This window comes from Cinclus cinclus, chromosome 4 (genome assembly GCF_963662255.1).
Source record: "Cinclus cinclus chromosome 4, bCinCin1.1, whole genome shotgun sequence".
In the NCBI taxonomy this organism is placed as follows: Eukaryota; Metazoa; Chordata; class Aves; order Passeriformes; family Cinclidae; genus Cinclus; species Cinclus cinclus.
The window spans coordinates 49,100,358-49,124,473 of record NC_085049.1 but is presented as its reverse complement, the minus strand read 5'-3'; the positions used below and the strand labels follow the sequence as shown (position 1 = coordinate 49,124,473).

The 24,116-nt window shown below is 38.1% G+C and overlaps 1 protein-coding gene across 2 annotated transcripts in view; it reads right to left on the bottom strand.

Annotated features, from left to right (window-relative positions):
- The window catches only part of SYT1 (synaptotagmin 1), a 116,669-nt gene that overhangs the window by 35,957 nt on the left and 56,596 nt on the right, over nt 1-24,116 (bottom strand). For both annotated transcript variants that reach the window (XM_062491222.1, XM_062491223.1), the window contains exon 6: nt 9,374-9,491. In XM_062491222.1, the coding sequence (XP_062347206.1) occupies nt 9,374-9,491 (118 nt within the window). The remainder of the gene's footprint in view (nt 1-9,373; nt 9,492-24,116) is intronic.

Here is a 24,116-nt window from a genome sequence, read left to right as displayed (position 1 = left end):
ATCATTCCATTGCTCACAAAACTGTATTTGAAATTAACAGAGGACTACTGCTGGCCTTGGGCTTTTGCCAACTCTTAATGTAATAGAACATTCCACCAGTGCAAAAACTTCCCTCAAGGCTGAAAAGAATTAAGTCATATCCTCTGCTACCTCATAGAACCTGAAGATGAGGACCATAATATCTGGGCTCTACAGCAACGGGTATGTCATAATATCACAGATTTATTAGTTACACAAAGGTAAGTGTGCATTGGTGTATGAGAAAGATGTGCTTGTCTGAGTAATTTCATTTATAAACAAATGAATGTCATTTCTTTGTTGTGGATTTTCTTATACTACTTCATTTTGTTGTGAGAAGAACTAAAACCTTGATCAAAGAATGCAATCAATCCCCAGATTAGACAAAAGCAACATCTATCCCATACTTGAGTCTCTTTCTTGACTAATTCCTGTCAAAGAACTCAATCAAGGTAGGAAATCACTCACTTGCTGTGCCACAGGGATGACCAGACAAAAACTGAGCAGAGCAGCAGGTGAAAAGATTATTCTTATCAAATGCTGGTTTCCTGACCTGAATCCAGTAACTTCCCTAAGTAGATGTTCCTCCACGGTGGGGCAATACAAATAATCTCCAGGAACATCTGAGCCAGTCCCTGATTTCCACCACCATCCAGGAAGCAGCTTGGCTCAACACCCTTTAAGATTGCTTAGCCCCAGGGAAACCTCTCTCAGAAACATCCTTGGTCCCACAGCCTTCCAGATCCAGATCCCAAACACCTTATTTCTAAAGCAACGTGCACTTGTTTTAAATTAAATATTTTGCCCCTCTATTTTTTATCCACAAGGGAGCAGCCTGAATTAACTTAGCTTACAACCAGCTGAAACAATTTGCAGCACAAGACTTGCTGATGCTGCCATATCCTTACATAAGGATTTCTTCACATCCCACATCGTCAGGGCTTCTGAACTTAAAAAACCCATTTTGTTGCAAGCTCTCATAATCGCTACTTTTAGCATCCCTCAGATGTTGATAAGCATGTGATGGTTTGCTGATGGGAAGCAACTGATACAGCTGAGTACTTCAACTCTGCTTCCTGGGACTTACTGCAGGAATGCATCCCCTCTCAACAGCACTGGAATGAGACTGGCCCTGGAGCCAGCTGTACTGCAAAGATTTGTGAAGAGGCTCAAAAAAATCTAAGATGCTTTTTTCTCACTACGGCTCAATCAGGACATTATCATATTCACTTCACTGAAAGGTGGATTTAACCTGCAGACCTGCATATGTAAAATGTTCTCTGATACCACTGGGAATCTGGAGAAGCAGATCCCATGAACTGAGATTAGACAGAACTCCTTACTTCTCTGACTTCAAGCTGTTCCTACAAAGATGCTGCTGAGCTGCAGAGATTACATGTGGATCCCAAAATACTCCTACTTAAAGGATAGGAATTAAAATTTGGATCTGCCTACGAAAAGATCATGCATAACTTTTATTAGATCATGCAGAGCTTTATGATGTGAAACTCTATTTGATTTTTGACAAACTCAGACATGAGAAATTATAGAGTGAAAAGTTCACAAAATCAGGTCTTATAAATCCTGTGTTCTGTTTTCACAAAAGAGGTGGAAAACAGAGGAACTTTGCAGTGGATAGGATTCTTTATGACATAATTCTTTTTAGGCATGTTTAGTAAGAAATTTTCTATATGCTATCCATTCCACACTGGTCAATTGTGTTTCACAAAATTTAAAGTTTGCTGTCAAATAAAGAAGGTTTTGTCTGTCAGTACATATGCTGGACGGATGTTATCTTTATTTTTGCCTTTCCTTAACTAGAGTTATATAATTTATTATTCAGTAATTATTTCATTAACACCTGATTTGATGGGATGCAGCAAGAAGCCTGCACAGAAATTACTTTGATTTAAACAGAGTAAAAAAACATTGCTATTTGTAAATTCGAAGACAGCTCAGCAGAATTGAAAGGCATTCATGTGGGGAATGAACAATAGCATATTCATCAAGAAGACAGAAAAAAGATAACTTCATAAATATGAGAGGACTAGAATCACTGCACTAATAACCACAAAATGCCAGGAGTTCTTCTCCCCATATTACCAGTTTTACTATTTTTTATGTTGGTGATAGGTGCGCGAGTTGAAAAAAAACACAGCTGGCTCCATCTTATCAACAAGGCTGGTACAACAGAGGGAAAAAAAAAACATTTTGGCTTCAAAACTAATCATATTATTAAGGAGTTAAAAAAAAAGACCACATTCCTCTCTTCAGCTTCATAAAATAAAATTGTTCAGCACCTTATCTGCCTTAAATCAGTATCTAAATGAATAGGTTATTTGTGTAGATCCCTCACTTACCCAGTCTTATCAACCCCTTCAAGACATCTGCAAGTTTCACAGAAGTGCCACCTACATACTGAAGGCAACTCTCATGAAGAAGGGACTATGTAGACTTTCACAGCTAATAAAGGAATGGACAAAAATGATAGCTAGGAATAAAACCCAGGTAATTTTCAATTCCACCCACAGAATTCCTTCTTTACTGGGGAAAAGTGGCATTTCTGGGCTTTGCTTTTTCACTTGTTGGCAAGGTAATCCCCAGTGAATCACACTGCACCCCCCTCCCCACCCCACGACTGTCTCAAACAGAACAAAGTGGCTCTAAAGCAGCATGGCCTGTGCTGGAAGGGAAAAGACAGGGCTCAAATGCTGTCTTTTCTACCTCATTGATAGCATCGTGAAGCGAGAGTGAGGAATAAAATATTTGGAAAGAGAACCCCTTGAGATTCATATCACTCAGAGAGACAAAAGGCACAATGAGAAAAACAATGCTGGCATCCCAATCTCAGCAACAAGATTGTACGTCTCTTCTGTCACCTAAGGAAGGGTAATGGGACCTTTTTGAGGAACTGCATCAAGAGAAGAGAGGGCAGGACTTGACTTTCACCTTTAGTTAGAAAGGTTTTGGAAAATAAACATTGGAATTGGCAAGGGGAAAAATTCATTTCCATTTTGCCAAATAGCATCTTGCAGCTGCAATTGGAGAGTTTTACTTGCCAAATGTGCAAGCAGATTTGAACAGCTATGACCCATAAAGGATTTATGCAAAGTAATGATATCATCCGAAAAACCAAGTGCTTGTAGTTCTTATCTCTCTTACACTGAAGCACAAGCTTTCTCCATTGTCACAGAGGTTTTCAGCAATGTACTACTAGAGGAAATGTACCATTCCTTTCTTAGCCTACACCCCCTGCTCCTTTCAGGAGTAATCCAGGATCAAGGGTCTAATTTGTGAAATGTTGCTTTCCATTGGCATGTGTACATAAAGGAGTTACACACTGGAAACAAAGGCAGGAGGGCTGTAACAATCAACCACAAACTAATCATTTTTCTACCCACATGGGATTAAACAAAGATGCACGTGGGATTTAAAGTAACCTAAAAACTGTTTCTAGTTCTTCAGAGAGTGCCACAAACTTCATCAAATCTCAACTGCATCAATAGTGCTAACAAAATGCTCATCATGCTGTCCTAAAAACCTGTATGACAATTGGACAATTACCTGACAATTTCCTCTTAAGACTTTCCAAAATGCACTGAAAAATGAGAGTCTGTGTATTCTTTAACATGGCTTTTATGTTGAATACATAGCACCTTAGAACATACATTGATTTTAGCACTTCCTTCTTCAGCTCTCAAATCGAGGAAGAAGATGGCTTGATGTCAAAGGCTTGAGTTGGGATCAGAAGAAACAACTTCTTAATACCTTAATTAACTATTGAGGAAGGACCACATCAGGCAACCCCCCACCTACTTCCCACTGTTACGGAAGGTGCCACAAACAAGACTGTTCTTTCAGGCAGGAGAGAAAGGTTTTAATGTGATGGAGATTTGCTGACTGACACCATCACCAGTGTAGGAGCCCACAATGAATTTAGTACAAAGCTGTGCAAGCGTGAGAGATGCACTTCTGCAGCCATCTGCTGTTGGAAGTTCTTCTGGTGCAGGAGAGAGACTGAAATGTTAGATGATGTAGAAATCCTCCACACTAAGTAGAGGTCCTAAAATATTTGTTGGTACTGCTCTCTGCTGGATTCTTTTGGATTAGGTTAGTTGAAAATACAGTTGTGGTGGTTTGTTGTTTATTTTTACTTTCTTCTTTTAATAAGGCTGTTTTCTCTTCCCTTAATAGTTGCTGAGTTATACTTTCAATAGGGCTTATACCAAGACCATGACATTAATGGTAATTTTTCCATACTATTGCACTCATGTTAGCCAGCTTTTAAGGTTTCTTATGTTTCCATGAAGTTATTAAAATGAATGCTCTGACTGCATAATGAGCATTCACATAGTCTTCAAAGAGCTCGCCTCTAAACAATTTTTAATTTCTCAATTCTTTTCTAAGACATTGAAACAAACCTTTTGAATTTGAATGCAATCTTTCAAATTGTAGAAAACTAGCTGTATTCCTGCCATGGAACATTTGGTCCCCAGAGATGCTTCATAGTATTTACTTGGCAGATAAGAAGGGGTGTTGTGTATTTTCTATTTATAACTCATAAACACTGAGATTAGCTTCCACACATAATGGGCATGATTATGGGCTGCATTCTTTTCACAACTGTATCTGCAGCTTTCTGCAGTAGGAAGAGCACGCGGATCCAAAGACAATCCTATTCTCCTTGCAGTTTATTCTAAGCATTAATTTGCACTAAATAGTACAATTTAGGGTCTGCTACAGTATCTGTTACTTGGCAACAGTTCCTAAGGCAATACCAGAGCCCATGCCAGCTAGGGCATCTACTTCCCATTGTAACTGGGGAGTGGTGAGAGGCAGCAGTGCTGAGGACATAAGAGGAGGGTGTATTTCTTGCTTCTAGGATACATTCCTGGTAAATATATTCACTAAAACCTAAGCATACTAAAATAGTCCAAACAGAACAAAAGCATATTAGCTTTCAAAGATTTTTAGAAGGAATAAACCATACTGAAATTAATCCTGAAAAGATGACAAGATGTGTTAAGGCTTACACTTAATATCAGCTACTAAGAGGTGGCTTCTTGATAAAAGCCAGTGTTTCACCATAATATACAGAGCCACTGATGTTCTTAAAAAACCCAAATCAAAGCAAAATAAGGCACTTAAGCTCAAGGGCCTGAGTGGCCAAACACCATGTAACAACAGTTTGTTTAAGAGCCAGCCCCAGCAACTCCTGAAGGTTTAGTGGGAAAGTGTTTTTCCCACTAAAGGTATTCAGGCAATTTCTTTTGATCATTGGCTTAGTCAAAGAAAGGAAAGATGATGGAAGTTTAAATTGAAGTTTTTATGTTAGGAACAAAACTGAATACAAATGGAGGGCATAGCTAAATATATGGAAATCTATAGGACTGCTTGTACAAATGTGTGTATATATTTCAAATGTTTCTATTTAGTAAAAAAAAAAAAAAAAAGCACTATATTTATCCCACAGACCATACTTAGCTACTACTCAAGTGCACTGAGGGTTACACAATCAAATCACTTAAAAAAATAAGCTAAAATTACAATGACAAATACGATTATAATGAATTTAGAATAAAGTTTCATACTTACTTAAATCTGTATCTGAAACCAGTATTACTTTGATTTAAATGAATCTCTCATAGGGGAGCTACAGATAATTCCTGTCTTTTTCTGAAGCAGAAGAAATTATAAACCTAATGAAGTACCATAACTAACAGAAAACCATTGTGAACTGAATGGCATTGGTGAGCTGCATTGTGCCCTTATCAAGGAATTAGCTGGATTATGTCTCCAAGGACTGTTTGGAGAGATTAAACCATAAACTGGTTTTGAAATCTTCTAATTCTGCAAATCACCTAAATGAAATTAAAACAAAACCAAACCAATGGAGTAACTTGGGAGTCTAAATTCCCTGTAAGACCTAAGCTTCCAAGTCTCATAGACATTTTAGGTGAAGTATGCTTATAAAACCACCCAAGACCACCAAGTTCAGATAAACAAAAATAATTGCTTTGTATCCTTAATTCCTACACATCACCTTCCAGATGTCAGATTCATTAGCAATGCATTTGAATATAATTTAAATAATTACAATGTCATTTCGGAATATGCATAATTGCTTGCCAGAGGCCCTTGCTCACCAGAAGTAAAAATTTCCACTTGTTGCAGTGACTTGATGAGCTCAGGCTAAATAGTTTCAGTGTTTGAGCCCAGGTTCGCTCTGGTCACAGCCTGACACTGATACTAAGTTTAAGACCTGGGAGTTTATTGCTCAGATGAGTGATATAGTTTTGTTACAGTAAGTCTAATGAATTTTATGATTAATTTGTGGTCTTTTATTGTCTGTTTCTGAAGTAATTCATGCTTGGCTTTTGACTGCTAATGAAATGTATAAAAAATGCTAGTGATAAATGCTTTTATGTATTTCTTTAACAGCTGTAGTAACCATTAAGTATGATATAGATGCTGACTAGGAAGATTACCAGCTGAGGCCTTGGAAAAATGCTGGGAAAGGGAGTGCTCTCAATGAACTACAGTGTCTCTTGCTTTGGGTACTTTTGTAAGAGGGCTCTCTCAATCCACATAACATAAATATACATATTAAAAGAAGATCAAGTATTTAAGCCCAATTGACCACAGTTATGGATTTAATTAATTTATATAGAGTAGAAGTTCAGATGACTATGAGCCGCAGTGACTGGTTCTTGGTATTGGGACTAAAGATACCATAAATGCTGAAACTTCCCACATCACTGAGGTGCAAAGGTATAGCAGATATTTACTCGCAGCAGTAATACTCGAGATGTGGAGAGAAAGAGCCAGAAGGAAGCCACAAAACTGCCCACCACTGTGCTGTGACTGCTTGTCAGTGCTCCCTCTGCAGGAGCCAGGGCCTTGCTCCTTCTCTCTGTGAGGCAGGTAAACTTCACAGAGGCATTAAGGATGGGTGCAAGAGAAAAGCAGAACCCTTTCTAAACATCTGCATTCTGCTTTCCCAGCATCTTATCAAAACCAGGGAAGAATAACTAGAAGATATATCCTAAACTCAAAACAACAGCAAAAATAGTATTTTTTGCCTATTTTTGACAAACTGCTAAGATTTGTTTCCCCCATTTGTGTCAACGACAACATTTTCACCTCTTGTTAATGGCGCTGTAGAACTTATAGGTAACATTCAGTTTGAGTTCCCATTTCATTGTTAACCTTTTCCCATCTCCACTGTCATGGAAAATTTTCAGTTTTATAATATGAAAAGCCATCTTAGTATCTATAGAAAGTAACAAAACTAGGGCAAAATATTTGCTAATCAAGATAAAATCCTGTCACCTTCATTAGCACTTAGAGAGTAGGTATTATTTAGTGTGAATAATGACAACAGACTCTCAGCTTGATTTCCAAAGTTGTTCCTGCATAATTTATTCAAAAGATAAATTCCCTGGTGAAAGATACTGGATCTACTTTAAACCAACATAATTTCATCTATAATTACTGCCTCAGGAATACACACTAACTGCCACTTATCACTGTCAGTGACTTCTGAATTCTTGCTACAACTATGGTATCCCATTGGGTTTGTTTGTCTCCAAGAGAACATGATGTTTCAGGTCTGGCATGGCCCTAAAAAAGGAGAACAAAACCTCTCTTTCCCTAGAAATTTAGATGTCCTCTATGTGCCTCAGAACACAGAGAAGATGAAGCCCATTCATTTCCTCATACTTACTTCCAACACAATGTACTATATTTTCCATCTGAGGTTTGTTGAAACTCTTCAGTTCAATAGTGCTTTCCCTGCTCCTCTCTTTCAATTCTTATAAGCTAAGTACTCATTATCCATCACATTTCTCATGAAGTTTGGAAAATAATATAGATGCTCTGGCTGTCAGAGCTAACCCTCAGTCAAAAATACCCACATTTTGTCATTATGAGACTCTAATCTTTCATTAGGAAACTATTAGGAGTAAATGTGCTTATGAACATTAATTTGCAAGTTGTTCTTTATGAGCATTAGGGAAAACTATTAGTGGTGTGTCTTAATCTAGTGTCCATTGTGGACAAGAAAAGGCCAGACTTTATTGAGTAATAATGACAACAGCACTTGTATGTCCTTTACTTTTATGTCTATTGCTGTGCAGTGGGTGACTTCAGGTGCAAAGAAAAAACAAAAAAACCTGGTTATTGATAGAAGACTTTGTTTCCCCTCACTATGAGAGGGTCCTCCACATATTATTCATTGAGAGTGGTAAATAAAACCTTCACGGTTGCTTTTAGAAAGTTCCTATTTCTGTTTATTTTGCATATAGCTATTACCTTGTGCTAAGATTATATACCACATTTTTTCTTGTGACTTGGTAAATCAAAATGAGCAATTACATCATCTATGTACTAGTAGCAGCTGTAAAAGTTTTCAGTCCCAGAACTGTGCTGGAAATATCCTCATTCTCAATGGTGGGCAGCAACTGTTTCTTCTAAACAGAAGGCATATAAACCAAAATTCTCCTGGAAAGACCTCACCTTATAAAGCATCTTGTTATTTAATTTGGTCTCAACTAATTGGCAATTCAGACAGTAATTTGTGTCCAAATTCCAGACTCAGCAGAGAACAGAAACCTACAGGGAGCTGCACCAGGTTGCTGGGACACAGCCCAGGTGCCACGTGTGCTGACTGCGGCGTCCCTCAGAGGTGGCACACACCCTGTCACACACAGTGTGCACACACTCGTCCCATGGAAGGGTTGCTAGGGCTGTTGGCAGGTACTGAGTACAATCTCACTGCCTACCCCACACTCAACACTGTCATTTTGCTTTCTGGTTTTCCTGCAAATGCACCGCACTGCTAACTCTGCACGTGTAAGCAATCACACCTGAGCCCTTCAAATGCAGAAACAATCTTCCTAGCACCTCAAACAGCAGTCAGCATGGCAACCTGTGGTGAGTTCCTCTTTTACCTATTATCTGCAACATTGCAGTGAAATGCTCACATTTTGTGACATTAAACAGACAATAGGAATCATAGTCAGATTTTTTTTCTCTTGCCTGAATAGTCTGTATTTATCTATAAGCAACAGGAAAGAAGGAAAGTATAGAGAGCTTGTACTGTCATCTGATTGTGTAACACTTCAGACCTTGTCTTGGAATGGAATGCAACATCTTGTGATTTTTTTTTTTTTTTTAAGCAAGAATTAGTTCTGATATACTCAGTCATGCCCTTTCAAGGAAACACAAACCACATTTTTTCAGACAGGGAGCAAGAGCCCTTACCTTCACAGCCAAGAGACTTCCAACAGAAAACTAGTTGAATTTCTGCCTTTACAAGCCTGCAAAGTCTTCAAGCAGATTTTCACACACATACCTGATAGTCCACCGACATCCATCTTCTTCAGGTTCTTCGCCTCCAGAATGACAACAGTCAGTTTGCCAGCCGTAGGCACATAACGGAGGGAGAAGCAGATATCACCCAGCTTTTCTTGCTGTGAAAGCAAACAAGACATGATGGTTTAATGATTTTTTTTGCCTTTCAAAAAATACAATTTTGAAAGCCCTGCAAATAAAATTAGCAGGATTCTATCTCCGACTTGTATGCTATAGAAAACATTCAACTGAACAATATTGAGAAAACAACTCGAATTGTCCAGATTAAATCCTTGATAACCTCAAGCCTGTTGCAGCAACTGTTCTGTATAGAACCAAATGACAAGATATGTGCTGGCCTTCTCACAATTTCACTCCTGACAATAGGGGTCCCACAAACACTAGTTACTCTTTAAACTAAACAGGATCTTTAAACAGGATTTTTTTTTTCATTTTCTCCAAGCTTCATTTCAGCAGAATCTGTTAAGATACATGCACACACAGCTACTAGGCTGTTTCCTGTGAAACAGTAATATGGATCTTTCTCACCACACTTTGTTACAAAAGCAGTAAGTATAAAAAGCCCACAAATATTCAGTATAAAAAAAAGGAAAAAAAAAAAAGACTTGTCTCCTATCTGTCAGGAGAATAAAATAAAAGGCAGACACCATGAAACAGCATATCTCTCCTCAGACAAGGAATAGCTGGAAGGATTTGGTTTTGCCTTCCAGCCCATCATCTGAGACCCTGCCAAATGCAGGAGTTTGCTATTCATCAGTTAATAACAATCCTGGCAAAGAGGGAAAAGCTGAATGATGCTCAGAATTGCAGGAACTTTGTTTTAAAAGGATGTATAAGAGATAGGAACTTGCAGATGAGAGAGGGAGGATATTGCTTTGAAATGATGAGTTGGATGATCCAAGCTGCTTTCCTCTTTTCCTTCAAGGCCCACAGTATCTCTAGGGGGACTAACAAGGAGGTTCTTGAGACAAGAAGGATGAGCTTACAGCAAGCAGACCAATAAAGAATTTCAGACAGCCATGCTTCTCTTACAGAGGCATTAGTTCTTATGGCATATGTCTACTTCCACAATCTTCTGACAGTAAAGTACAAAGCACATTTTTATGATTGTATTTCTCTGCTTCCAGTGTTTTCTTAGACACAACTGGGAGCAACTCACATGCTCATGGATGTAGTGGATATTTCCAACAGAACAAACATTCCATGTCCAAAGGACCTATAAAGTGACAGATTCTAAACCGATTATTTCAAGTTGGGAATGAAATCCAGGGATATGAATAGATAGCTCCCTGACAGAGAGCCTCTCAGCAATCACCCATGGTCAGGAAACATACAGAACAAGCATACTTACATGTAGTTAAGAAATGCTCAGATAGAACAAACAAAAAAGCTTGTGATGTTAAATGTGTGTATTGTATAAAAGAAATGCTGTCAGAATGCACTTGTACCAGTATCTTGAAAACTCATGGTGTCCTCCTCACCTCAAAAGGATATGGTAGAATTGGGACAGATTCCAAGAAAAGCAGCAGGAATAAACAAGGATATGACACAGTTTCTGCAGAAGGAACATGTATTCAGATTAGGACTCTTCAGGTTGCAAAGTGAGCAGTTGGGGAAGTGATCCCTCTCTGACCCAGAAGGCTAGAATGATGTTATTACCTTGTTCACAAGGACTGACAAATACATTAAAAAAAAATACTCATATCTAGAACAATTATCCTAGATGCCTTTCAGAACATGGACTGCACTGCCATAGAAGAATTTACTATTCCTCCCTGACTCCAGATACTCTCCTACATCCCAGCACAGATTCAGATAATGAAAATATGGATTTCAGCCATGCAATCTGCACAGCTCGTGCCTGGCTTTTGCTGAGCTTTAAACAACACAGTGACAGCAAAACATGCTCCTGTTCACCTCACCTGATACTTGGTTTTGCAAGTCCATATTGGATAGGGTAACAGTGAAGTTGATCTATCACTTGCAGGTTGTTCAGAACAGAAGAAATCAATTGCTTATTGATCTGTGTTATCATGATTACAGGTCACCCAGCCACCTGGTGTTCTCCATAGTCACTGCTTTCTTACACTGTAGAGGTGGCTTAAATTTGCCTGTGGATTTATGGGCTCTGAGAATACTGAAACACGGTATATATGAAAGCTTATTTTAGTCCCTCCATCTTAGAGATCCTTGTAGCTACATATTACCCAAGACTCGAGGGCTCTGCCTTGCCTCCAGATTCATTAGGCAGATCTTTAGTTGTAGCAGCATAGGAACTTTTGTCCCCTTTTAAATCAATACCATGCTTCTAATTGCTTCTTTCAGTGGATATTTGTAAGGGATTTTCCAGCTTTTGTTTGTTTCAATTTTTGTTTTTTTAAAAATTTTTTTTTTTTTTTTAATTTTTATTTTGCAATCTTGTGTTAAGTGTGTTTAGAAAGCATAAATTAGTGTTAGGATTGTTGCTTCCAATCTGAGCACATCAGCAGTAGCTGAAGGAAGTGCTTTACACTCAACAGCTATTGCCACGGAGACCACCACCTCTCACCAGCATCACCCCATTTGTAATCATGTTATGCTTCTGTGCAAATACTGCAATTGTCTATACGGAAGAGTAATTTTAGGAGGATGTTTAATGCTTTTTTAGCATCTTTTAATGTAATTTTAGCTGCAGGAAACACAAAGAAGGCAGCATCACACAAACAGCCAGTTTTCCATAGATCACCAGGAAGCCATGGGAAACAGCAGCAGATGATGGGCTAATTCCAGTGAATAACCTGAAAAAAAATGTAGGCATCTCATTAAATGCCTCCAGAATCAAGTTCAGTACTTTCCTTGTTGGTATGGAAATCTGTATCAACTGCATTTCCACAAAACTTCTTGTACTTGTAAGCTTTTCTCTTTGCATGACTGCCAGGGCTTTTTTTTTTTTATTAATTCAAAAATATTTGTCAGGCAAAACACTGGAAGTGGCAGCACTGCAATGAAGCAAAAAACCCCAATCACTAGAGGTGTGGTTTGCAGGAGATAATTACAAACCCCTGCAGGGCTACATGGTATAGATGAGTGCTGCTGGTATGGTGATTATCCCATGGAGATGCCTTATTGTTATTATTAATTTCTTTCAGCCCAGTGTATAAATAATTTATGTTAGTAAATTACTTTGATCTCTGATGGAAACTGTAAGTTAGTGTTAGAAACTTCCAGCTGGGAGGTTGATAGCCATTAACCTATTCATGTATAATGCTTATACATCAATCAGAAGATTCTCTTCATCTAAGCAAATGCACAACTTCATTACTTTTAAAGAGGATGCAATGGAGCAGAACATAAATGACAGAGACAGTGCTGCTAACACTTCTTCAACTTCGGAAAAGCTATTTGAAGTCCTGTTGAGACCCTGGACTTTTTAGAGACAACTCTTAAGTGGCTTCTGCCTGTTCTGTGCTTCTTCTCCTATTCCACAGTTATGTTTGCCTTGTCAGTACACTCCTCTAACGAGCTACAGAGAAAAATTATTTTATGCAGATTACTCTCATTTGTATTGCAGAATCTCTAACAGACATATCTATCTCATTAATATAAACATTCTCTACATGTTTTGTGGAAGATACTATGAGAAAGTTGATGCAGTTCTCTTAGTAAAACAATACCAAAATAAAAAGCCACAGCACAATATGCTTTTCCCTAACTGGATATAAGACTCAAAAAAAAAAAAAACCCAAAAAAACCCCCCCCCAAAAAAAAACAGTATAGGAAGAACATAAACACAGTGAAGTGGGTTTCCAACTTTGGTACCTGGTTTTGATTGTGAATATTTGCATAAGCTTGAAACAAACACAATATGACACTATTTATGGGCACAGACCCCAAATGATACCATTTTACCCTAATCAATATTTACAGTGAAAGCTCAATGTTCCCTGGGTAGTCTTCAGAGCAACCAAAATGCTCTAAAACTCTGTGGAGAAAACAGGGACAGCATAAATGTGTGTTATGAGCTAAATTAGTGTCTTTCTAATTCAGGAAACCCAGGTAAACTGCAATGACAGAATCTCTAATCACAATTCCAAAACTGATGAACTTCAGACAATTTTAAGGCCACCACATGCTGTCTGAACATGAAGATCTCAAATCCAACAAATTCATTTTCTTGGCATGTAAGGCATGAATACAATATGCCTCAAAAAGTGCCACAATAATACTAGAACCACATGGATGTAGAAATTGGTGACATAGACTGGTCCCAACTTCAATTAAGCCACAGTAGCAAGCAGGCAGAATTAGAAACCTATATACATATCTGGGATCTAGAATTATAAAAGCATTGTTCCTCCACACCCATAGAGTAAACAGGGACCACACTAGGGAAGGGCAATATTGGTTTGTTGAGCTCCCTGTTTTTTCCCCCCTTTAAACATGAAATTTTATTGCTACCACAGCTATCTGACACTACTAGTTCCAAAGGCACAGAATTGTTGGTAAATACATGGTAAAAGAACAAAGCAGAAAATTTCAAACCTGCAGTAGGTATAATCAGGAAATAATCTTTTTCTCTTATATTTGCAAATCAGGGCCCAGGTGACCCCACAATATAAAGAGGGCTCTACCACAATTAGGCAAAGGTGTGGGAAGTGAGCAAGAAGCTCCTAGAACTCAGTTTGTAGAAGCAGGCTAGAAATAGATGGTGCAGCAGGGAAAGATAAGAAAAGCTGGAGCTAACATGTCAGCCCTTATGGCACCACTTTGGAGACTATCACATGAATATGTATGTACACCAAGTACCGCTGTACCCCAAAGTCTGTGCACTACTTTTGGGCTAAAATACCAAGAGCAGATAGGAGAGGCAGAGCTCTCCCAACCCTTTCAGGCAAAAGGCTTATTGCAGAAGTACCTGCTTCAGACTTGCAAAATGTTATCTATACATCTAGTCAATATAAACCTAAGGGCATTAATAACTATACCATTAATCTGACAAGCAGAGCAATTCTTTTTTCGTCTGAAAGAATTTCATGCCCATGAACACAGCAGCCAAGCTGGAAGTAAATAGGTGCTAAAAGGGTCTGGAGAGAAGACAGAACCATCTTTGTGATTGTACCTACTGCAACTGTAAAGAAAGTATTTTAGAACAATAAAATATGAACAGACAAATGCCCTACTGCACAATTTCCTTCCTCTATGATCAGTCTGTGTTTTGGCTTACAAAACGCAAGTACAGAATGCCTGATCAAAAGTCTCTCTTATTTGCTTTTACTATCTTTTTCTTTTAGAAGAGTCTTCATAGATTACACTCTCTTCAAACATGCACACTTGGCCACAAATCATGTAAGTGCAGTCACAAGACATCTAACAAGTAAATCAATCAGCAGCGTGAAATAGGTTATAGCATGAGACCTTGGAAGAAACACAACTCTCAAGGCAAAGATCCAGAGGTCTCACTTTAGACCCTGTAGAAAAGGGACCAGCAGTGACAACAGGCTGAAGAAGAGATGGAAAAGAGACTGACATTAGGCAAAGAGAAAACAGAAGTAGAAGTAAAGGTCCACGAGACAAGTTTTAAAAGGGAGAAGTTCTAGGACAGACAGGGAATAATCTTTTAACTTAAGTGAATTCATTAAAGGTATTGGGAAGTGGTATCTGTAGGCATACAGTCATGCTATACAGTGTAAGTGAGAAAGAGCCAAAAAGAAAGGTTTAATTGCATATTCCTTTTGACTGACTTCCCTACCACAGTCCTACTCTGACTCTTTGTGATACAACTTTTTTATGCCAGCACTACTTACTACATACCTTTGCTTAAAAGGAATAGACCTATCAGGATCTTTCTCTGGAAAATAAATAATCTACTTTTTTTTCCCCTTCTTTGCCCCCAGCCCCTCACTGAACAGCACTACTTGAAACAAATTTGTGACACATCTCTGTCTTCTTATTGCAATATATAAATAAAAGAAATGCAATGGACTTGTTTTAACTGTCATAACTATGCAATATTCCCCAACACAATGGTAAATTTGTTTTGAAAGTGATAAATTTGAGCCAGCCAATGTTATTAAAAAAATAACAAACTAGGTTTTGTCAGCTTCCTCCTTTTAGTCTGCTTATTACATTTTTAACTATTTAGAGAGAGTACTTCAATTATTGCTTTCTAAAAAACAGAAAATGGAAAGAGAAAACACTGTTATTATTAATAGAAAAAGGCACTTCACAGTCATCAGTTTAAAAGCATCACAATCAGATGCCTCTTGCAAAATTAGAAATGCTGTGGCCGAAGGCAGCTGAAATCAAAGATTAGCCAAACCACACTCTGATTTCCAGACAAGAGACCATGATACCAAACATACCACGTTCTTAATTAAACAAGAAGAACATTAATTTCTTAAATAAATGAAAAAGGGAAGAATTAATGAAAATAATCATGTATGGCTGAACATCACGTCCTGGTTTTCTGTAACCCTCTGCCTACCCACAAATGCTTGCAGCTGGCTGCTCTGCTTTAATGATTGCATGTCCCTCTATTTTGCCACTTGGCTTCTCCTCAGCTCCTGCCTGATCGTATTTCTAAATGTCACTCATATCTATGCAGGCCAGTGCACAAAACAAAATTAATTTAACTGAATGGCACACTAATATTATTACTTTTGACAGCATGGAAAATTTATTAACTACAGTATGTCACAAGGCTAGTCTTCTAGTGAGTAGTTTAAGTACAACATTGAAAGGAAATGTAGTACATTTGAAAGATCTTTTTTCTTGGCTTATTAGACGTGAAGTCAAATCACAAAGCTTTTCTGTAATTATTAGAATATTCTATATGCACTGCAGTCAGCCTACAGAAAGTTATTGTTCTCCTGTGATAGGGTAATAGAAAGCCACACTACAGTTCCCTTGCTTGTTTTGAAATTTTCTGTAGTAAGTATGAGCATCTTAATGCTCAGTTAATGTAGTGTTTGCTACCAAGTGTGTCTTTAGGTTTCAAAGGTGATTCAATTAAAAGCTTTAGATAATGAACTGGAATTACAGTATACATCCAAAAATATATAGGATCAGTAAAGGACTGCAATTCTGAATCAAAATAATTAGCAATTTCTTACTTGTAAGATGTATGACTGCATGTGGTACTGTACCAAAAACCTGGCATGAACAGAGTTCTTGCTACAACAACCACACATTACTGATCAACCCAAGACAGAACAAGCCAATTTGAGCAAACCAACCAAAGTGGCAATGATTGCTATGATGGAATGACTAATCATCTACGGCTGCTGGTAACTACTGCTGAAATTCAGCAGCAGCAGGGAAATGCTATCAGGCAAAATCAGTGCCTCCATTACTGAAGCCATACAGTCTTATGTTTCTATTTGTTCTACAAAAAAACATAAAAAGAAATTCAGTGGAATTCATGATTTACCCTCACAGGTAGCCATCCTCTTCCCTTTCCTGAAACCTCAACAAACTACTAAGACAATAAGACCTACTACTAAGACATTAAATAAATGTTGACTGATGTCCTTTCTCTCCTCTCTTGCTTGCTGCAGTGCCAGTTCAGCTTTCACCTTCCTCCATAATATCCCCTAGCACTACCTCCCTTTCATGACCCCCATCACAGACCTCACACAACAGAGCACCTTCTCCAAAATCTTCTGATTTAGCAATTATGAAAGAGGCAATACATACTAGCATTGTTTTAAAACTAGAAGCTAGCTGGCTAGCTAGGGGAAGGCCAAACAGAACATATGATAACCTGCCACATGCTCAAGGGTTTCTCTGAACAGGGCAAGAATCTGAGGATCCATTTTCATTAAGACACTGCATTCCTTTACACTTACAGAAATTTTCTTACCTCACTCTCCAACTTCCAGGGCAGCAGGCAGCACAGTTTTGTACCAAAACTGGCTGGTACCTTTATTTTCACACAAGGACAACTTAGCTACACAGAAAAGCAAGGACTCCCACTGCACTGAAACAATGACCTCAAAAAAGGGCTGCACACCAAGACCCAGCACAGCAAGATGAAAAGGAACTGGACTTGCTAATGGGAAAACCACAGACAGCTGATCTAAGTTGACAGCTGACAGGTGAAGGACATATAGACAGTTCTCCACCTGTAATTTATCAAGGTGAAGATTTTCTTTCATGTAAAGTTTCACCCAAGCCAATGTTATCTTTTTTTTGCCATTCAGTGATTTTGTGTTACAAACACACGTAGGACAAGAAGTCCCTTTCTGTATCACTGTTTTTCATTTGGAAAGTTTCCTCATTGTCCTCTTTTACTAAATTTTGTAGTGAAGATTCTTCCACAGCATCAGAACTGCCTAAACATGACGTAGGATAAAGGATATGCAGCTGGAGAAGAGGCAAGATGAAAAAGTCAGAAAAGCTCTTGTTCTAGTGCTACCTAGTTTGAGGGAAGTCAGAAATAAGGAAAATACTCTCTCAGATAATTTCAGTATTTTTGTCTTTGGTTCCACTTGAAATAAAGAAACTAATACATGTCTCCTACTACAATATCTTGCATTACATGTCTAAAGTTCAGCTCGTTAAATATTTGTGTTCAGTTCAAGATTGAGGTCCTTCAAACTAGTGCTACGTATTCAAATCTATTGACTTACCTTTACCAGGCTTATATCCACTTCTTAAACTAAGCATTCAAACATTTATTTTTATGAAACTACTGAAAGATATTCAACTGCTGGTTAAATACATAGTGGCAAACTCCTCTTTTGTTACTGTACTTCTCCTGACTATTTCACTTTGAAAAAGTCTCTTAAAACATTCTTTAGGAAGACAAGGCAGCTCATCAAAGGTCATTATAGCAATCAGAACTACACACTTGATTGTATTAATCTCTTCAGTAATAAGAAATATTTCATTGCAGTTATCTAAAAATCTAGGAAAGAAGACTACATTTATGATAAGATCTCTGCCTCAATAATGTTTCTTTTTAATAAATCTTAGACCACAAGGGAAATAAGGCTGAAACAATGCTAATGTTATACTTGTCTTACTCAAAAAAAGGCCAAATGGGATGACAGTGGTATCTATCAGTCATTTGTCTTTTATCAAACCCAGATGAAACAAAAGAAGAATTCATAAAAATTTGTAATAATGTTGATTTAAAGGATATAAAATATTATTAATGTGTAGCCACATTGTTTTATGGAAAAAAAAAGTCTTTCCAACTAAAAGTCTTTTCCCCCTTTGGTAATATTGGAAATTTGCTTGATAAAGCAAGAATCCACAATTTTTTTTTTCTTTTTTTCTGTTCAAGATTCACTGCTGCATAAATAGCTGGGGAAGACATTTTGCTGGCAAAGGACGCAGGTGATATGAAAACTATCGTAACAGTAAATAGTAAGGCAACAGGTTGGTCAGAAAAAAAGTGCTTAATCAATTACCTGACACCAGTCTCAAAGATGACATTTTCATATAGCCAAAAGCAAATTTTTTACATTCTAAGACCAAGAACTCAAGACTTTTTGTAAGTATCTTCTGAATCAGGAAAGGTATCTCACAAGGCAATACCTCCTGCTGAGGATTCAGGGTCATAAACTATAGACTATGAACTGTGAGTGTAATGCTGTGCAAAACAATCAACAGTAGACATGATCAGAAGAGGCTGGTGACTTTGTCTGACTGGCAAAGAAGTATACTGCACACAGTTCTTGTGTATATAAATTTTTTTTTAGATGCTGAAAACTACAAAGAAGGTAAAAAGTCATGACTCTTACTGGAAAAATGAAAACCTGATTTTGAAAACCATAAAAGATTAACTTTTGCAGCTTTCTGAAAAGAGGATTGGACATGACTTGATTACAGTAAATAAGTACTGTAGAGGTGAGCAAGCATCATGTATTAAATTGCTTGAATTTACTGAAGAAGGGCATAACAAGAATCAGCAAGATACGGAGTAGAAACCAGTAACATCTAAGTAACAAAGTACACATTTTTAAGAGAGATAGAGTAATGCTAAAGTATAAAAGGATGTGTTATTTTCTTCGTTTGCTTACATCTTAAAATTCTTTCAAATGCTTTGGTCTTAAAGACCTTCTTAAGGGTTTTCCAATGGAGGTGCAAAGCTGCCAATAACAAACGTTCCTGAGGGCTGAGAATCAGACAGTTTCTAGATCATTGCTCCAAACCCAAGCAAATTCTAACTTTCAAGCTTGTAAGGGGGTTTCCTTGTGCCATCTTCCTCCCAGCTTGGCACTGGGAGAACACTATTAGATCCAGGATGCTTCCTGTTTCCTGAATTTGATTACAGGAGATTGTTTGAAATGTTCTTTGAAGACCCAGGAGTCCTCCAGATTTAGGGCAAATAATACCACCTAATTTAGAGAAATGTCTCAATGAACTAATAGGAACTTGCACTATTTCTAAATGAAACAAAGATTTTTTGAAATGGGAGACTTTTTCAGAAAGAAATTTGTAATGTTAGTTAATAAAAATGCCATAGAAAACTTGTCTGCTTTGAAGCATCACAGACAATTAATGTTTGTCCTGCTAATTAATGTGCAAATCTGAGTGAATAAAACCACTTTCAGCATAATCCATTCCTTAATCTGGGCTGGGAATTAACAAACAGGGGAAGACAGCTGCAGACCTCAGGGCACACCCACAAAAATTAGCTGCTTCCAGTTTTGAAGCTGAGGCTCCACTCATCAACAAGAAGTCCTTCTGTTAATTTTCACAGTTACTGAAGAAGATATGGAAAAACAGCAGTAAAATAATTGGATTCCAGACAACCAGAAATAATTTAACCTGCACCTAATATTAAGCATCTGATGGGAAGGTCAGGTGCTGTCTGCCTATTGCCAGCCATAGCACTGAGAAACTGCAGTGCCATGTTCTATATCAATAGCATCAAAAGCAAGTTGTAAACCCCACATAATGGTGATCATACAGGGAATGACTTGAGTCACAATTTACTGGCAAGCTCTTTGGCTAAGAAGAGTAAGAGATTTGAACTCGAGGTCAGCCAGAAGTGGAGAAAGGCACAGAGAAGAGTTCTCAAATTCAGTTACCTTTATCAGTGTTAGTGGATGTTGCAAGTACCACCTAATTCCTTTCTGCTGTAGGCAAATGCATGCAGTAACATCACTTTCAACTCTCTCACTGCTACTTATAAAACTTCTATCTCTGACATTATTTCTGTAATTGTGATTGCAGACATAACTGTCAAGGTAAACATCTTGAACTCCATGTCACTGGATTCACTTTCAGGTACATGTTTTACTCTAGCTTTACGCCAGCAAGAAGCACATACAGAACATAATCCAAATCCATATCTGGATCCAAAAAGAGATCTGAAATGGCTTTCATCTGCACACTGATGATGGTAGCTCTAAATGAGTTGTGTTCTGCTGTTATAAGACAGCAGTATTAATTCTGTTGCAGTGATCATACTCCAGCCCTCTACACAAAAAATCAAACTCAGAAAAGTCTGCTAATGGAAGGGAAAAAAACAACTACAGAACCCCTCCACCCCCCTAGTGAGTAAGCCAGCCGGGCAGCCCCTGAGTGCTTCTCCAGTTATGATGGTACCAATCACAAACTAAGCTGCAAAAGGGCACAGAAAAGGAAGAGAGGCACTCTTCCAGTACAGGTGCACTAAACTCACCCCACTGCACTACCTGTAACACACTAACAACACATCAGCCACTGTGAGGGATTTCTTTGGCCTTCGGAAGAAGGCTGACTTATATGATACAACTGAACAGGACTGAGTTATCTCTGTCTATCATCCATTTAGCATAGAAATAACACCTGGCATACTTTCTAAATTCACGTACTCTACCTCCTGAAAGATTAGCAATAACTAAATAAATGTCTAATACCTCCAAACTGAAAAGACAGTCTTGTGTTCTGGTTTCTAAACATGATTGGGGCATTCTGTGCTAATTCCTGTCACAGGTACAATGCAAAGTGCTTCAGATACCAGTTTAAACTCATTGTTGAACTGAAAAGAAACACAACAGGCTCTGCAAAAAGGTTAAATGGTTACTATGGTAATCTCTGACATGGTTTAAATCAGTGTTTAAAAGGTGCTGGGGATAAAAATAAAGAAAATGGCTAATCCTTTTCTTTCTTGGACTACTATTCCTAAAGCTATGTCTCCCCTTTTCAAAAATATGTCTTTCTCTGATGTTTCTGGAAGCCAAAGTATTCTACGTGGAGTGGGCACAACTAAGCAAAGAGATTGGAGTCGCATACAACTCCTCCTCAACCTTCTAGTGAAAATGTTGGTATCGTCTTTGTGAGACCTGCTCTTCCCTAGTGACGATAAAAATGCTCTTTTTACAGAAAAAATGCAGAACAGAAGGACCTGTGTTCTCAAGGTCCTTCTAGTGACATTGTATTTTGATACAGCTGTTTTGCAGCTTGCCTTAGCTCCTGATCCCAGTGTATAACAGCAATCAGATAATGATTTTTGTCACTGTTGGTTTGGAAATGTAGGGGAGAAAAGGAAATAAGGTATTAACCTGAACTACCACAAAGCTTCTGCCTATAATCCCAGTGAGGCCATTTCTGCCTCTGGATTATGCATTCACTGATGCTGGTAGTCAGAAAAAGAAGTAAATACATAAAAGTACAGTTGGAGAACAATGCTGAATAATTCTAGATATAGCACGTTCTGTGGCCCTTTCACACTCATTAGCTGGTGCTGCAGACCCATTTGCAATCTCTCCCAGAGTACAGAGATTTATATTTGGGAGTATTCCACAATTAAATCTGTATTTCATGGTATTCCTTCTGCCCTTTCCATCCAAAATATCTCCTCATACTCTAGCTTCAGATGAGTTTGATCCCTCTCAGCAGCTTCCTCAAAACTCTATAGAAACACTATTCAGAACACTGCTTTCCAAAAATTGTCATTGGCTGTGTCTTTGAACTTTAAAATACCTTATGCTTGAGCAATAAAACCCCATGCAGTAATATTAATATGTGGAGGCTGGGAATTGCCCACTATTCCTTTCTTCAGCCTTGTAATTTTCTACAAGGTTCTTAGCAATATACTTTGTCTGAAACCAATATTTTGTGTATTATGGGTCATTAGATGCTTAGCACCAAGTGTAGGATCTACTATTTCAGCACAGTTTAACTACAAGATGCCCTTCTGCACATGGAAGGAAAATGGTAATAAGAGCATTTTTGGCAAATAGGCAATACATGTTTTTCTGATCTCAGAATGAATACTGTCCAGGAACAGAAAGGCCCCAGAAGAGCCTGAATTTAATACTATCACTGAGCTTCTTCTTTTATACTGTCCTCTTTATTTGAATTTGGTATCTGTAAAGCCAGACAGTTTGAGATGAATCAAGACAAGTTCTCCTTTGATTTCAAGTAAGCCAATTACGTTCTTTTTATTATAACACAATTATGTCTCTGACCTCCCAAGGCATCTCTTCCAGAGAGGGAGTTAAGAAAGAAAATACTCAACAAAGGTATATAGTGGAATTGTCAGCATTTTGAGTATGAAAGGTGAGAAAAGAAATGCATAATTCTAATGAACTGAAAATGCTACCCTTACAGCTTTACTTGAATCATGTTGTTTTACCTCAAAATCATGTTAGCATCTTCAATATCAAGATGAAAAACAGCTAATTAACTGCCGAAGAATTTTTAAGCAGGCTTGCTTATTCTTAAACTTCAGAACCTCTGTTTTGTTCCCTGTCTCAGTAAGAAATTCAGTTCCTCGGCAGGACAGATGCTGCACTTGCAATGTTGGACAGAAAATAAACAACCTCTGTTTACTGCATAAACTTTCGCAAAACTTGAAAATTAAATCCTCCTTAGATTTAACTTTTTAAAGCTTTAATTGGGTGTAAGAAGAAGTGAACTAGAAAAGATGTAAATACCACAAAGAAAACATAGTGTTCCAATATAACATGCAGCTAAATAAAAGAAACTTCACATTTTAAAATTTGTCTGACTCTCTGACAGCATCTCCATAGGGATAATGATACCTTATTTTGCAAAGCACTGTGCTATCTGCAAAGCTGTAAAAGAACTAAGTGTTATTACCAGTGATGGGAAAGGCCTATTAGATCATCTGTTCACTGCTCATGTAAGTATAACATAAAATAACAGTGATTTGCTGCTGTAATTTGACAGTGACTTTTGTAAAAATGTTCTTTCCTCTTAGATCTCTGCAAGTTTCAGTTCCGGAGAGTCAATAAACTGGGTGGCTGACTAACTTTGTCACAGTCTCTAACTTCAATGAAGTATACCAAGGTATTAAATACATGTGTTTCAGGCCTATTTTTCCACCTCCTGCCTTCCCCTTTTACTTTTGGATAAGGAAGGAAAGAAAAGTCCTCATGTACTGCACAGTCAAGGTTCACAGAACTGTTCTTTCACTGCCCAGCTGCAGAACTCTTGCCTCTCACCCCTTTCCAAGGCAGCACCGTGCATCTCTCCCACTTGGGGTTGTGCATCGCGTAGAAGAGACGCTGGTGTTTTCAGCAGCCTTCCCACTCGGAAGCCTTGTACAAAACATACCCATCTTAACCCTCTGTGGCATGAGCATGCACCCATCACGTAACCTAACCGTGGTGGATGCCTGATCAGATAATGCATAGAATGTCGTGATGGCAGCTGTGAAAGATCTGCAGAACCCTTGGTGGTGGATATTGCAAGACAACAAAGATCTTTCACCTTACGATATAATGCTCTGCTTCTCCACTGCTTTCAAGGGAAAGAATTGTTTCTGCCCTTCCTTACAT